Source organism: Polyodon spathula, chromosome 7 (genome assembly GCF_017654505.1).
Source record: "Polyodon spathula isolate WHYD16114869_AA chromosome 7, ASM1765450v1, whole genome shotgun sequence".
Lineage (NCBI taxonomy): Eukaryota > Metazoa > Chordata > Actinopteri > Acipenseriformes > Polyodontidae > Polyodon > Polyodon spathula.
Window position 1 is genome coordinate 6,713,046 of NC_054540.1, and position 16,365 is coordinate 6,729,410.

A 16,365-nucleotide genomic window follows, 5' to 3' on the forward strand; every position below is an offset into this window, starting at 1 on the left:
TTCTACAACACCAAGCATGGACTGTCTGCTTCCTAGTGACTTGAGACCACAAATTACATACTGAAGAAGAAAACTGGTACTGATCCAATGTGTCCTGGTCAAACTTAAAAAAATAATAATAATACACAAGCTTTTTTTGTTCATGTGTTTCTTTGCATTTTAACATGAAAACCACAGAAGAAAAAATGTGTCTGTGTAGCGTGTGTTTCTTTTCCTTGGAATAGCTGTTCACAAACAAGCAGCCTAGAAAGTGTGCGTGTGTGGAGAGGGGAGGGGGTTGTACTTTAGACACATCTAGGAAGGAGCAGGCAAGCTGAAAAGACAAGCCCAATTAAATAAAATAAAAACAACACCACTGACTCGTAAAATTATTACTGAAAATACCAATAAAATAAAATGTAAAAAAGGGCATTGGTAGTAATTACATGGTTTTGGCCTCATTCTACCAAATAAACCATTTGCAAGCATCTCCATTCGCGGTTTGTGGAAAAGTTAAAAACACACTAGCTGCTACATAAAGCTGTGTTCAAAATGTACTCAGGCAGGTGTGACAGCGCAAGTATCCAGCCACTTGAACGCATGTGGTTTATCAATTGATGACAGGAGCTATTATAAGACAACTAGAGCATACAATAACCACCTGGATACAGTAGGGCTTTACAGGAACATATCAAAACAAGGACATACGGGTATCTCAACTCAAGCTGCTGACGATAACAAATCCGGCTACACCAGATTTCACTCAGCAAGAAAAAAAACGGATTATTCCACCATGTTATAAAATATACAGTAGCTACACGAAACTGGGTCTTTTACAGTACTTGAAATCATTTAGGAAACCCCCAAATAAACAACATTTTATCTTGTGACTTATTTAACCTCAAAAGCAAGTTTAGGGTGCCACATTTAAGATAATGTGTTTAATCTTTTCAGCTGTATAATTTTAACAGCCCTAAACTTTGCAGATACACCATCATGTATCACTATACTGTAGCTGTGGAGCCTTGATATTCATAGAGTGAACAAATGCAAACTGCTCATTCAATACCCATGATCTAGTCAGCTATGTTCTATTATTTCATTTCAGTACCCCATTTCATGGTCTGTTGATTTCTTCTGTGTAGAAAAGGATCTTTTGTCCGACAGTCCAGTAGTCAGCCACTGTCATTAGGTATGAAAGTTAGACTACAGTAAAAAGCTCCAGTAAAAAAATAACTAACCCCTTTTCTCTTGCTCTAAAACTAAGGCCAAAAAATGTACATATTCTTGTTTATTCAGCTCCGATGTTAATAACTAAAAACATGGCCAAAGACATGACAGTTGTGGGGGTATATTTGGTTATTTGTTTTGGCTATTTCTTTTTATTGTTGGTGGGTAGAAATATTTTACCATTATCTTTTTCTTTAATTACCTAATATTTTATATAACTGATGTCCATTTTCTGTTTTTGTACACAAGAAAAGATGCCTTTTTTTCCTCTTTTATTATTGTTTTGGAAAAAGTGTGTAATAGCCAAGTACTCAAACAGGAATAGCTATTTTATGCTTCATTATTACACAACATTTGTCTACAGGTTGCCAATATCATGCCTGCCAAGACAGAACATAAGAAGAGCATAAGAAAGTTTACAAACGAGAGGAGGTCATTCAGTCCATCTTGCTTGTTTGGTTGTTAGTAGCTTATTGATCCCAGAATCTCATCAATCAGCTTCTTGAAGGACCCCAGGGTGTCAGCTTCAACAATATTACTGAGGAGTTGGTTCCAGACTCCCACAATTCTCTGTATAAAAACAGTGCCTCATACTTGCTGTTCTGAATGCCCCTTTATCTAATCTCCATTTGTGACCCCTGGTCCTGCTTTTTTCAGGTTGGAAAAGTCCCCTGGGTCGACATTGTCAATACCTTTTAGAATTTTAAATGCTTGAATCAGATCATTCTGTAGTCTTCTTTGTTCAAGGGTGAATAGATTAAATTATTTTATCCAGTCTGCATATCGCTCTTCTTTGCCCTCTTTATATAGCAGCAATATCCTTTTTGTAGCAAGGTGACCAGAACATTATAGATAAGGTCTTACTAATGCATTATAAAGTTTAACATTACTACCCTTGATTGAAATTCAACACCTTTCACTATATATCTGAGCATTTTGCTGGCCTTTTTTATAGCTTCCCCACATTGTCTAGATGAAGACATTTCTGAGTCAACATAAACTCCAAGATCTTTCTCATAGATTACTTCTTCAATTTCAGTATTTTCCATACGTTATTTAAAATGGACATTTGTATTGCCTGTGAGCCATACCTTATACTTATCTATATTAAATGTCATTTGCCATATGTCTGCCATTCTGAATGCTGTCTAGATCACTTTGAATGACCTTTGCTGCTGCAATGGTGTTTGCCATCCCTCCTATTTTTGTCGTCTCCAAATTTAACAAAGTTTGCTTCCTATACCAGAATGTAGATGAGCAGATGACCTAATACTGTTCTCTGTGGTACTCCACTGGGAATCTTGCTCCATTTTGAGGTTTCTCCTCTAATCATTACTTTCTATTTTTTACATGTTACCCACTCGCTAATCCATGTGCATGCATTTTCTTGAATCTCTACTGCATTGAGTTTGAAAACTAATCTTTTATGCAGGACTTTGTCAAAAGCTTTCTGGAAATCTAAATAAACCATGTCAACCCTTGTCTCAAGAGACTGTTGCATGATCTTAGTTAGTGCTTTGTAAATAGCTTATTTCATTTGTTTGAGTACTATTGGCAGGATATCATCCGGCCCAGAGGATTTGGTTATTTTAAGAGCGCCTAGTCCCTTTAACATTTCTGCCTCTGTTATGGTAGAATTATGTAAAAACTTGTGAGAAATAATAATTTAATATATTTGCTATTTTTTTCTCTTCATCTATGATGTTGCCATTTGTATCTCTTAGACATTTTACTTCCTCCTTGAATGTTCTCTTGCTGTTATAATATTGGAAAAACTTTTCGGAAGTGGTTTTAGCCCCTTTGGCAATGCTCATTTCTATCTCTCTCTTGGCCTCTCTAACTTCCTTTTTGACTAGCGCTTTTCAAGTACTCTTTCTGTGTACTTTGTTCTTGGTCCCTTTTAAATGCTAAAGTGCCTGTAAAGTGCCTTTTTTCTCTGAATATTTTTTAATTGATCTCTTAAACCATTTTAGCCATTTTGTTTTAGATTTTAATGTGTCTGCTTTTGGGATGTATTTATTTTGCACCTCTAGTACTAAATGTTTCAAAGCCAAGTATATTAATATAATCTATTACAGAATATAGGCTTATTATCTGAACCACACTGAAATGGCCCATACAATGAATGTTTTTACCTCATAATAAATTGTCTGAAATTACAATGTGTAGATTTATAAGCATTCAGCAATCTTATATACAATTAAAACTTTCTGTGGGGGTTTAGCAGGGGCATGTAAAACTTGATCCTCCAATTTTTCCCCAAATAATTAGTAAAATCCTTATTGCAATGGTATATGGGTTTTACTCATTACTACTTACATATATTTATAGATTTATATTAGAAATTGACTTGATTGCAACAAAGTCTTGGACTAGAACAGACCATGAGAGACAGAGTTAGGAATTGCTGGGTTGGAGGATTTTGGCTGTACACATGTTCCTGGGATATGATAATCTCAATAAATCAGGAAACAAGAGGTAAGATTGTTTGTCAGTAAGTATATAGCTGTAAATTTGGCCAATTTACAAAATCATTTTGAGGGAAATCATGAAGCGTGATAGACGTTTTTAAGAAGTTCAGATGGATGTCAAAACGATAAAAAAAAAATGTTTACATGCCTGCCAGTGTCGATAATCTTATTCAAATCTTGCAGGAGGTCTCAATTGTTGATGACCACAGGATGGCTTGTGAAGACTGCCATTAGTCTTCCTTCCTCCAGGGGTAATATATTAATGTAAAAGCATACAGATCTGTATCAAGCGCCTGAGTAACTTCATGCTCTGATGGATAATTCATTACAGAACGAGCAGATAAATATATCTGAAAAAACTTGTGCTACCAAAAATGACCACAGTTTTAGGTATGTCTACTTTTTGCATTTCGCATCATCAGGGAATCACAAGTATTTATTTATTTTTTGCATTATTACTATTCCAATTGTATTTTATTTTAAATGTTGTGAGCAATTAAGAAGCAACATTTTGTTAACAAAGATGTCCTGGGATTATTAGCATTATAATGTTACATGTGCTATAAAGACATCATATATTACCTGTGGCAGACACACCATAAAAAACATAATAAGCTTATCATTGGTATTTGCTGATATCTTACAGCGACAGTCAAAGTTCAGTACAGAGTGAAGCAGATATGCTTGGTTGTAGTACTGGAACTAATCTGTGATTGTAAATGGCATGAGTCAACAGGGATTAATATAAATCAATGAGTCTCATTTTCCAGCCATTCTGTGAGCCCAGATGTACACAGCTGAAAGCCACTGAGGCACGGATAACCACACGCTGCAATAATACTGGCATTACCTAAACTATGGCAGGTTTCCTCAAACAACACAGGTTGAGCAGTAACAACTGCGGTCCCTCCCAGCTGCAGGGTGATCCACAGCATCTGATCATCAATTGCTGGCCAGCAGCAACCAGAAGGTTAATCATCCTTGGAAAGAAAATGGATTTCCATGGTAGTGAAGCTGATCTCTTAAAGCATTTTCAACTGTAGGTGACTTCCCCAAAGGGGAACAGGGCTAGTGAACAATGCAGCAGGTCAGAACGCCACAAAGCGGTTGACATTGACAAAGTGACTTTACTTTCACCTTCTTTTACAACCAAAGGGTATTACTACAGTTCTCAGTTTGTCTTAGAAATCTGAACACAACCATTGGCTGACGGTTCAGACTGATCTTTTTAAACCAGGAGTGTGCTCTTTGGATGATTAATTCCGCTTGACCTATGAAGGAACATCCCTGGAAGCAAAAACTCAGTCTATGAAAGGCATGTAGATTTGCCCTTGCAGTTTTCCATAACTGCATTGTATCCAGTTTCTTTTTCTGGTTGTATCACATCTGCATGTATTGGGAAACTTACTGTTGGGAAACAGTACCATACCCAAGGAATGTCCATTGAGCTTTTTTAAAATCAACACTAGAAGACCAACACACTCTAATTTTTCCAATGAACTTTTTAAATGGATGTTTCACCTACTTTAGAGTTTTTTTTTTTATTATTATTCCAATACCAAACTTCAAAAGATCCATGCTTTAAATAGGGTGAAATTCAAATTGCTTTACTTGCTTAAATAACCCACAAATGACAAAAAACAGTAACTCAGTCCAAAGCACAGACTATATATATATATAATATATCTATATATATATATATATATATATATATATATATATATATATATATATATATAACACTATAGTAGCTACATTTTGAAGGATTGAAAATGTTCAAAGAGATACACCCTATCTAAAGTGCTTTTATATGTAAATGGTGAGAACATACATTTTAGTTATGTTTGCAGGCATCTTTTTTAAACAGTGGATAATTGTTGCTATTGGTACCCCATTACAACTCATCAGAATAATCTACGAAGGCCATCTTGCAAAAGTCAATCAAACAAGCAGAAACTGGAATGTTCCTGATCGCTATAAAAACATATTTAATTTTAATATCCAAGAAAAACTGTAAAGATTAAAAGAATACTATTTTTTAAAGGATGTATTAAGCTATCTAATACACCTGGCAGATCACTTGCACTTGCTTTTCTTTGGTGCAAATGAAACTCACCTAAATTGGGTTATTAAGAAGTATTCATCACTCTGAACACATTTAAATCAGACCCATGCTGTAATTTAGGTTAAGAAATCGACTAAATGATTATTTACTGTAACTGGGTGATTAGGAATCTTCTGGTTTATTAAACACAAATGGCTTATCTTTTCAATAGATATAATTCTCAGTCCCGTATCCGTTTTCCAAAATGCTTTTTTGTGAACATCAAATAAAAATAAAAGGACTAGCAGCTGCTGCATGAGTAAAAATGCAGCAGCTAGAAACCACAGTCTTCAACTTCTTTTTCTATGATGTACTCTTTGTGTACAGTTTTGGTGTTCAGAAAAGATGCTGGACGGACAGCGCTGGAGATTGAGACTCTCTAACAATCGTCACAGCAGGGAGAACATGGGCAGGTTTGTGAGGGAGCCGTTTGGTCTCCCACCGTTTCCTGGCCTGTCTTTCAGAACTGCTTGCGAAAGGAACCCATTGGCTAAATGTTACTGTTGTTTTGTGATGTGGGCCACTGTCATCTGAGAGCGAGTACAACTAATTTCACTCCACGAGTAACCCCATTTCTGATGAGTCCTCATTCAGAAGGTGGAGGGACCCTCATGCACAAATTGTGTCAGACCATCTTTCTCTACTTGGTAAATACATTTTTTTTTTAAATGAGCAATAAACAATCAAGGCTTGTTTTCTTCCTTAAATGGGGGTCTTGGCACAAGGCATAGTTTGGTTAATTCTTCAAAGGCATATACAATTATCAACCTCTAGAATACTGTACAGGTTCCAAGTTCTAAAATGAAGCAGATCAAGCCTTCTTAGTTCTGGCCTTCAACATCCATATATGAAGAACATCTGTAGACATTAATGCTTGACAAAACCACTCAAATATTAAAAAGCTTTTTATCCATGAAACCTCTGTCCACTGCTGATATATATAGATAGAACGAAACAAAAAACTGGCAGCTACATAGGAAAAAACACATGAAAGCTGTATATCCATGACAACACCAGTAACAGTAAATTACAGGAAAATGAAATAGGATTTGCACAGAGAATGATTCTTCCTTATGGGCTTATATAAAACATACTTTCAGGCAGATAAATTTGGTCAATTTAGTCTCACATAGGTAGCATGTGTCCTCATAGTGAGGATAGTCATACGAGTTACAAAAGAAAGCAGAGTACCAAGCCTGAGGGGTGGTAGAATGTATTAAAAAGTCATTCATTCCTGCAAGAACTGAGAAGAACTCAGGGGCAGGAATGGAGCAGTGGGGCCTCAAGCTGATTATTTATTTATTTATTTTTCTGGAAGGAGAAACTAGGGCTGTAAAACTGTCCGACAAATGCCACAAACAGGCAGGAGCTAGCCAGAAAACTGTCAGTAAATGGTGGGAAGAGACATAAATAGACACAAACTGCTGATCTGGCAAAGAAAGATAACTAATTCTATTGGTTAAAGCCCGGCATGATGTTTGCAAAAGAATGTATGTACTTCAAGTGCCCATTTTGGAGATTAGAGGGTTGGATAGAAAGCATATAAGAAAGGGGAAAATAGTAGAGAGATATGATATGGAGTCAGTCAGAGCGTCTAAATCTTTCCGTCTCTCTCACACCAAGCTGACCATTCATTTTCCACAGACTCCAACAAGCTCTATAGTATTACTAAAAAGATGCAGTAATATATTGAAACACACTGTGTCAACCCAATGTTATCTAATTAATAAAATAAAAACAAATAAATACATGCATTACAATTTCTTTTCTGTACTACAGTGTTTGAACCTGATGGTTGACCTACAGTACAGTACCACTGGGAATTGAGAAACAGAATTAGGCAACTGCTGCTGAATGATGTACTGCATCAATCGCAATTTACAAAATGGTTACCATTACAAGCTTCTTCCTTGGCCACAACATTTCTTGTCACCCGCGTAAGGGGAACAAAAGTGCTTCAAAAGATAAAGCGAGTGCAAAGCCTCTGAACAAGCTGCTTAGTGATCTGACAGCGGCACACGTGCAATGTTTGAAACATAGTTATTCTATGTTTCATTCACATTCAATTTGGTGTTTTATGCAACTGCTCCTGTTGTCTTGCAAGTGAGTGGTTTGTCAAACATGGTTTTTAACACCTATTCACATGACCTAAATATTGCACAATAAGCTTTGCTATGCGCTGGTATTTAGAGTTCAACAGACATTCCGGGTCCAAGTAGTTACCATACATAGGAGACCAGAATCTGTCTCACATAACTAATATACTATAGTTCTGTAACCTAAAATAGAAGGGCAAAAATAGAATTCAACATTTACTTCTAGTTTTTTTCCCCTCCAGTGTCAAACACCCCTCCCTGTCAGCACCCTTTCCTGACCTGACCAGCAGTCTCAAGTTTTTGAAAGCAATTACTAAGGTTTTTAAATAAGGACTTTTAATCACTTACTTTTTACTTAATCTTCAGAAATGCTGCTCGAAAATATTTATTCGAGCATTGCAATAGCAGGCCTAGTCACGCCAGGTAAGGGACTGATCCTTTAACTTCGTAACCCACAGAGCTCTTATCATCGTGTAACAAATTTTATTTATTTTTTTGTTCCTGGGTAGTAAGTGTTATTTCCTAATTGCTTATGCCTCAAAAGTATAGAAAATGGCTATTATTCCCCGCAAACTTTGCTTTTATGACCAGGACAGTGATATTTCAAAATATCACTATTTCCAGTGGGAATACGGGCAAATGTGTGTCTTTTCGTTCACATAAAGTCAGAAAAAAACAACATATGAATCCAAATTAACATGTATTTATACTAAAGTAATACAAAAATGACTACAAAAGATTTAGAAGTGAGTAGTTTTTTGAGATTTACGATTATACTGTATTTACATTTTGTTGTTTTTTTCTGACTTTATGTGAACGAAAAGACACACATTTGCCCGTTTTCCCATTGGAAATAGTGATATTTTGAACTGTCACTGTCCTGGTCACAAAAGCAAAGTTTGTGGGGAATAATAGCCATTTTCTATACTTTTGAGGCATAAGCAATTAGGAAATAACACTTACTACCCAGGAACAAAAATTGTGTTACATAGTGTAATCACTGATGACTAGATGTGCTCAAGCCATCCAAGAGCAAACAGGGAAAGCAAATCTGCTTACCTTAAAGATAAGTGAAATGACCTGATGAAATTTGAGCCCGTGGAACACAAAGACATCATAAACTGCTGAGATGGCCAAGACTGTCACCCCTTGTTCTTTCCACAGCATGCTGCAGGCCGCACAGGCAAAGCTGCCCAGCAGCCAGGGCAGGCAGTGGGCAGAGTGACCCCTCAGGGAGCAGTATCGCATGTAGCAAAGCAGTGAAAGCAGGAAGAAGAGGGCAGCGCCAACGTCTGCCCTGCCCACAATCCCTGCCACAGCTTCCGTATGCACAGGGTGCGAGGCAAAGAGCAGTCCCGCCATCAGGGTCCAGTGGCCTCCCCCAAGAAGGAGACGTGAGAGGCGGGTGAACAGGCCCGTGACACTGCAGTGCAGCAGAATGTTGACAAGGTGGTAGCCCCAGGGCTCCAGGCCCCCCAGGGCGTGGTTAAGGCGGAAGGAGAGAGTGCAGAGTGGGCGGTAGGATTTGTGGCTGCCGCTGTGGGTAAGCAGGGTCCCCCAAAAGTCGTTGTAGAAAATGTGCGTCCAGGGGGTTTCTGGTAGCAGGTCCTGGTTGGTTTTGATAGCACGGCTAAAAAAATAAAGAAAAAGAAAAGAGACATAAATAGATTGCCTTCAGTGGAACACATGCCCAAGAACCAAATACGTAATAAATTACTGACAGAGCCACAGTGACAATATTATTTAAAATATGTATTACACTGCCTATTTCAATCACTGGCAAATGTTGCGCTAAGCAATGGAGCCACTTGGCTAGACATCCACCTTTTGGTGATTAAGAAGCAAATTAACATTGACTTGATTAATTTTTTTTAAGGGGTTGGAAAAAACACAATCTAAACTAAACTAATTTTCTAAACACCCATACAGAATCTGCTCCAGTGGTAATTTCAGTAAGAGTTACATAAAATCATGAGTACTGCTGATCTTGAATGATCTTTCCATCACTGCAAACTGCTTCTGTTCTGCTAGACCCTTTATCGGGACAGTATCCTGGAGGTATGCAGGCACTGAGATGCTGACATTTAAGACCATTTCCCTTCCCTTTGCTGAAGGACTTTAATAGTAAGTTTATGTTACTCCCATTACAGTTACAGAAAGTGGTCGGCCACGTCCTCAGAATGTGGTTAATTTTTTCTCTTGATCTATAGTTTCTTTTGGATCACAGCCAATAGATAAACTGGTTGCTGTTATTCCTATATTTGCCATGCATTTTTTCACAGCAGCATTTTAAAACGAATCTATCCATTTCTAATGCAACTTATTGCATTCACTGAGGCACCAACTTCGCATGACCCACATATAAAAAACACAGCGGAACACGGAGACGAGGTGGGTGGGAAGCAATCTGAAAAATCTAAAAATGATCGGAGAGTGTACAGGATGTTACTTACCACTTCTGGTGGATAAACCTGGCTGAATAAACCCATATAATACCATGGAACTGAAATTGACTGTTCACACAATAATACAGGTCACAAGTGAAGCAACAAATATTATTATTTGTTTATTTAGCAGATACCTTTGTCCAAGGCTAGGGTGTGTGAACTATGCATCACAGTCACTTACAACAACATCTCGCCCGAAAGACAGAGCACAAGAAGGTTAAGTGAGTTGCTTGGGGTCACACTGTGATTAAGTCAGTGAGCAGTGGACCTCCTGGTTACAAGCCTTTTTCTTTAACCACTAGTCCAATATAGCCTCTTTTTGTTTCACATTAACTTCTATTGTCTAAAACGTTAATAGGGATATTCCTGTATCCCTGGCAACACTGTAGTACATATTTTATATTGTTGAAAATGATAAGCACAAAAACTGTGGTTTTAATGGTTCTTTTTTTATTTGTTTGTTTTAATTTAGTCATTCCAACCGAGTTAGGAATATTCAATGCAATGCACTACATGTTTGTAAACACTACAAGTAGCATCTTGGAATTGGTGTCTTTTTTTTCAGAAGACTCTGGGAAACATTATAAACTTTTTGTTTTATTTTTTTAACACAGTATTTTATTTATGTATTTATTTATTTATTCTTCTTAAAGATGCATGCATAAAAATGAGTTATTCTATGACCCAAGGGACCTTACAATACTTACTGAAAGTTTTGTTGAAAAATATTGATGTTTGGGCAAATTACAAGACATCATTTCACCTGAATGATTGCAATGTCATAATATGAGGCAATGCTGAATGCTACAGTGAGTGCGGCAGCATAATGCATATTTAATGGAATTCCCCTTGAAATATATTTCTAGAAATGTTGAGGGGGACTGTGGCGTGGGGGACTGTGGCGGGTTAGCCCCGCCTCTGTGCGTATTTTATGTTATGTGTGTGTATGTAGTGGTGCACTGAGTGTGCGTTATGTAGCATGGATTATTTAAAATGTACAGTGAATACAGAGTAATGGGTAGTGTTTACCACTTTTCAGCATTGTCAGTGTCTATGCCAGTGCTTGAATGAATGTTTTGAGAAACAGCTCTGTGTTTTTGGAACAAGGGTTACTGGCAGTTAACCGGCTTTTAAGATTATTTTGCTTGAGTCATTTGGTTATTAATTAAGCTATAATGTAAAAACAGGCTGGTCTTTTATGACTAATTAATGGAACAGAAATAGCTTAAATCTGAATTAAAAACAAAATATCAATGAGACTGTTCCAGCAGACAAAGGATTAGCTAAGGCACGTTCTTCAATGTCTAGTATAACAGACACTGTTTAATATACTAGCCTGCCATTCAATGAATAGAAACATTCACGTTAGCATTCATGGTTAATTGAACTTTTCGTCTAAAATAACTACTAATGGGAGTTTTTGTGAACAAAAACCAAGCATCCACTGTAAAACAATCAAAGGGGATCAAATGGTTGGCGAACATGAAGTAAAATGGATATGTGAAAAAGATCTGTATCACTGAGGTTTAAACAATGCAGTAGTGAAAGGGTTATTTTTTACTGGACTACACTGGTAATGGAGCTGAAGTAAGAAAAACAAACAATATAGCTGTGTACATTAAGGCAACAGCTCTGTCTCTAACATCATACACTTAAAAAGATCTCAACTGTGCAGCAGTTTTAGGTGTGATCCATGTCAGAGTAGCCATTAGCATGTAGAGATTATAAAACTTGGCAAATGTGAAGTCATGGTTTCTGAGACATTAAGCCCTGAGACTGTGCCACTGGGAGCCTTATACACTAACTGTCATAAACGAATAAGAACCTTTTTTTTTTTTTTGTACAATGCCCGGGAGTGAGCTTGACCGAAGTGAAGGGCACTATCGGAGGGTACCATTCGATTTCACCAGCAGCAGATTTGCAAGCTCATACAAGCTCCCTTAAGGGGATGCTAAATGAAAGAATGCAAAGCAGCTTGAAAGAGAAAACAGATGCTTGGCTCACCTACAGAGGAGCCGTGTGAACTCAGCAAACAAAACAATGACATGTTTTAAATAAAAATAAATGTAAATGTTCTCGCCTTTCTGCTTGGATGAGTACAGTATGGGCATTAACAATGAAGTATAATCGAATAATGAATACAAAAAAAAGTATATATATATATACCAATATATGCCAAGAAAAAGTTTGTGAACCTCAATGATAATTATGGAAATTCCATAGTTTTACCACGATAGCCTTCTGGAATCAAAACTTTTTAAAAATATCCAATTAGGTTTATATTAACCAATTCCATGTCTTTTGAAACAAAATGATGCATGAATTAGACATACAATGAGTAATTAAGATTCAGGGTATGTGAAAAAGTAAGTGAACCCTGTTTTATCACCTCAATTAAGGGGATAATTAGAATCAGGTGTTTATATAATTAGGTAGATCTTTGGTGGTGAGTTGGGAGGCCCCACCCTATATAAATATCAGAAACTTTGTGAGTTTGGTCTTCACCATACGGGTGTGTGGAAACATGTCATGCCACAATCAAAAGAAATCTCTGAGGACCTCAGAAAAACAGTTATTGATGCTCATCACTCTAGAAAGAGTTACAAAACCATTTCTAAGGCTCTGGGGCTCCAAATATCCACTGTCAGTCAGATAGTCTACAAATGTAGACCTACCAAAATCTCTCCAAGAACAAACTGGAAAATCATAAAGGAAGGCACAAACAGCCCCAGAGTAACATCCAAGGATCTGCAGGCCACTCTCTCCTTGGCTAATGTGAGTGTTCATGATTCAACTATCAGAACCAAGAATAGTGTTCATGGAAGGATAGCCAGGAGAAAACCACTGCAATCTAAAAATTGCTGCCCATCTGAAGTTCAACAAAGAGCACATATATGATTCACAAGACTTCTGGAACAATGTTCTCTGGACAGACGAGTCAAATATAGAACTTTTTGGCCTCAATGAGAAACATTATGTTTGGCGAAAACCAAACACTGATTTGGAACAAAAGAACCCCATCTCAACCGTCAAGCATAGTGGTGGGAGTGTGATGGTTTGGGACTGCTTTACTGCCTCAGGACCTGGATGGCTTGCCATCATTGACACAACCATGAATTCTGCATTGTATCAGAAGATTCTAGAGGAGAATGTCAGGCCATCCTTCCGTGAGCTAGAGCTGAACCAAAAGTAGGTCATGCAGCAAGGCAATGATCCTAAACATACAAGCTGATCTACAAAAGAATGGCTGCAGAAGAAGAAATTCCACATTTTAGAGTGGCCTAGTCAAAGTCCATACCTAAACCCCATTGAAATGTTGTGGCAGGACCTGAAGTGAGCTGTCCATGCAAGGAAGCCCTCAAATGTCACCAAGTTGAAGCAGTTCTGTAAGGAGGAATGGGCCAAATTTCCTCAAACCAATGTGAGAGACCAACAGTTACAGGAAACGCTTATTTGAAGTCATTGCTGCTCAAGGGGGTGACACCAGTTACTGAATCTAAAGGTTCACACACTTTTTCACACATGGATATTGAATGTTGAATCATTTATGGATAAATAAATGTTGAAAAAATATCACGTTTTTGTGACATTTGTTTAATCAAGTTGGCTTTATCTATTATTAGGACTAAGATTAAGATCTAATAACATTTTAGGTTTGAAATATGTGAAATATGTGAAAATCCTAAGGGGTTCACAAACTTTCTTGGCATATATATATATATATATATATATTATATATATATATATATATATATATATATATGTGTGTGTGTGTGTGTGTGTGTGTGTGTGTGTGTGTGTGTGTGTGTGTGCGTGTTATAATGTTAGGATGCAGAGTAATGCCTCTTTCAATGGAGATCCAGCATCAGCACTATAGTTGCCTCGTGTTTTTTTTATGGAATTATCACATGTGCAACACTCTCCCCTTTATTAACAGCTCGATATTGAGCAGCACTTCTGAAGTGGAAGATGTTGTAACTGTGGTTAGAAGCTGCCCAGTGGATAGCTGGCACAAAAGGTCCTCACAATAAACCTTCATCAGTTTTAAATGCATTCCTCTTGGAACCATATTATTGTCTCCACTGCAGGCCCGCTATATCCAGTGACTCCTAACAACACAAAGCAAAGGTCCTAACGTGTACTACCGGATCAGATTTATTTCTAATGTGTCAAAACTCACATTTTTTAGTGTAATTTATGACAAGCTTCTTTAAGTCAAACTTCTGTTCTGCAACTATTGATTGCAATTGAGAAAGACAGTTTGTATAATACATACCGTGAAGGACGTTTGAGGTGTTATGTCCAGAAATTTGAATCACAGTGACAACTACATTTAATGTCAAGCCAAAGTCTAAATATAATAATAAGCCTCAGGTGTCCCATATGTGATAACCAACTGTACCAACTCCTTATACTGTAGCCAAAGCCAGTAGCATATATGGACTCAGTTACAGTTTTACTGCCACAAAGGACAGTGCTAAAAGTATTTTAATATGCTATGCAAAGAAGTTCCAGTAAAATACTCTTCACAAAATAGCATGTTGTTTACATCCTTATCTACTCTTTTATGATTGGAATATTCATTCAAGACTTCAGTGTATCTCAGTCATATGCGATAATGCTAGATTTGGTTCATACATTATACAATGTATCTATGACACATCTACACCCTGGAGCAAAGTATAACTTGCTGTAGTGCAGGTCAGCTTGGAGTAAAGCAATTAGCAGCACTTCAAACATTTTAAAAAAACCTAAAGCACAGTACAGTACAAGGTATTAATGGAGGAAGTACAGTACAGATTGGTTTATAGTGCTATAGTGAAGTATAGGTTTCTAATGGAAGACAGTCTGTGAATTAGTTGCCATTAGAGATGCTGTATTATCTTACAAATGAAGTAATCCATGAATAACTACATTATGTTATCAGAAACTGTTCCTGATTCATTTTAAAATGGTTACACCCTTGTGTGCCTGAGCTACTTGCAGACATAAGTCTGAGAGCTCTATTGAGGACATGGGGGTGCTTTAAAAATCAGATTTCTAAAAATTCATCAGTATATCATAGATTTAAAATGACACAAAAATAAATCTGAACAATAAGAAGAATATATTGATAACTGATATTTCATCCCTACCAAATTACCCTTTAACATGTTATGTCCTCACTGTTTGATAAAAATTGTCAAAATATGAGTTAACACATGCCTTTTACGGGCTTCAATCCCAAAACAAATTTATTTTCCACTCTATAAAAAAAGTGGAAAGAGTGTTTATAAAAATCTATAGAAACTACCTGGCTCTAAATGGAAAGAAAGCAGCCATTTTTAGCATTAAAAGCACACTTGGGATACAAGGCCATACATGGAACCCTTACTTAATAAGGACATCATAGCAGGAATGATTGATGAGGGATCATTAAGAACTGTAAGCTATGCAGTTCTACTTTTTTCCCTCGACAGATCCTTCAAATCTGAGGCACATCTATGTGCTAATTCTTAATTTGTTGTGAATCCCACTGTTAAAGAGTTCTGCTAAGTTTCGGGACTATAATATGTGCTAGACCATTTCTGTGTTGTTATTAAGTATGAACACGAGCGTGGGCAAAATACAAACCTCCAAAGTCCTTAAAAAAAAAAGAATATATCTGCAAGCAATAACTCTAACCAGGTTTCCTAGGCAACAAAATGACCAAAAGCTCTGGATTACACTTATGTCTTTAAAGATACTGTACTAATTGATTTTGTCATGCTGTAATGCAAACAAAATCAGAAGCTAAATTGGATTTCTATTTTCTTAAACATTCTCCTTCCAAAGAGGATAAGCTCACCCTTTTGTTTATCATTAGACTCCTCTAGAAGCCATATATTTGTCCATTTATAAATTACATACTGCACAATGTTAATTTCCTATAATTTTTCATTTCATTTTGCAATTATTCTCACAGATGGACATTTAAGCAGACAAAAAAAAAAAACGAGAGTTTAAGTGTGTGTGTGTCTATATATATATATATATATATATATATATATATATATATA

At 36.8% G+C, this 16,365-nt stretch overlaps 1 protein-coding gene across 2 annotated transcripts in view; it reads right to left on the minus strand.

Annotated features, from left to right (window-relative positions):
• LOC121318062 (protein O-mannosyl-transferase TMTC2-like) overlaps positions 1 to 16,365 on the minus strand; it is a 108,672-nt gene that overhangs the window by 57,797 nt on the left and 34,510 nt on the right. For both annotated transcript variants that reach the window (XM_041254316.1, XM_041254317.1), the window contains exon 2: positions 8,940 to 9,510. In XM_041254316.1, coding sequence (XP_041110250.1) covers positions 8,940 to 9,510 — 571 coding nt within the window. The remainder of the gene's footprint in view (positions 1 to 8,939; positions 9,511 to 16,365) is intronic.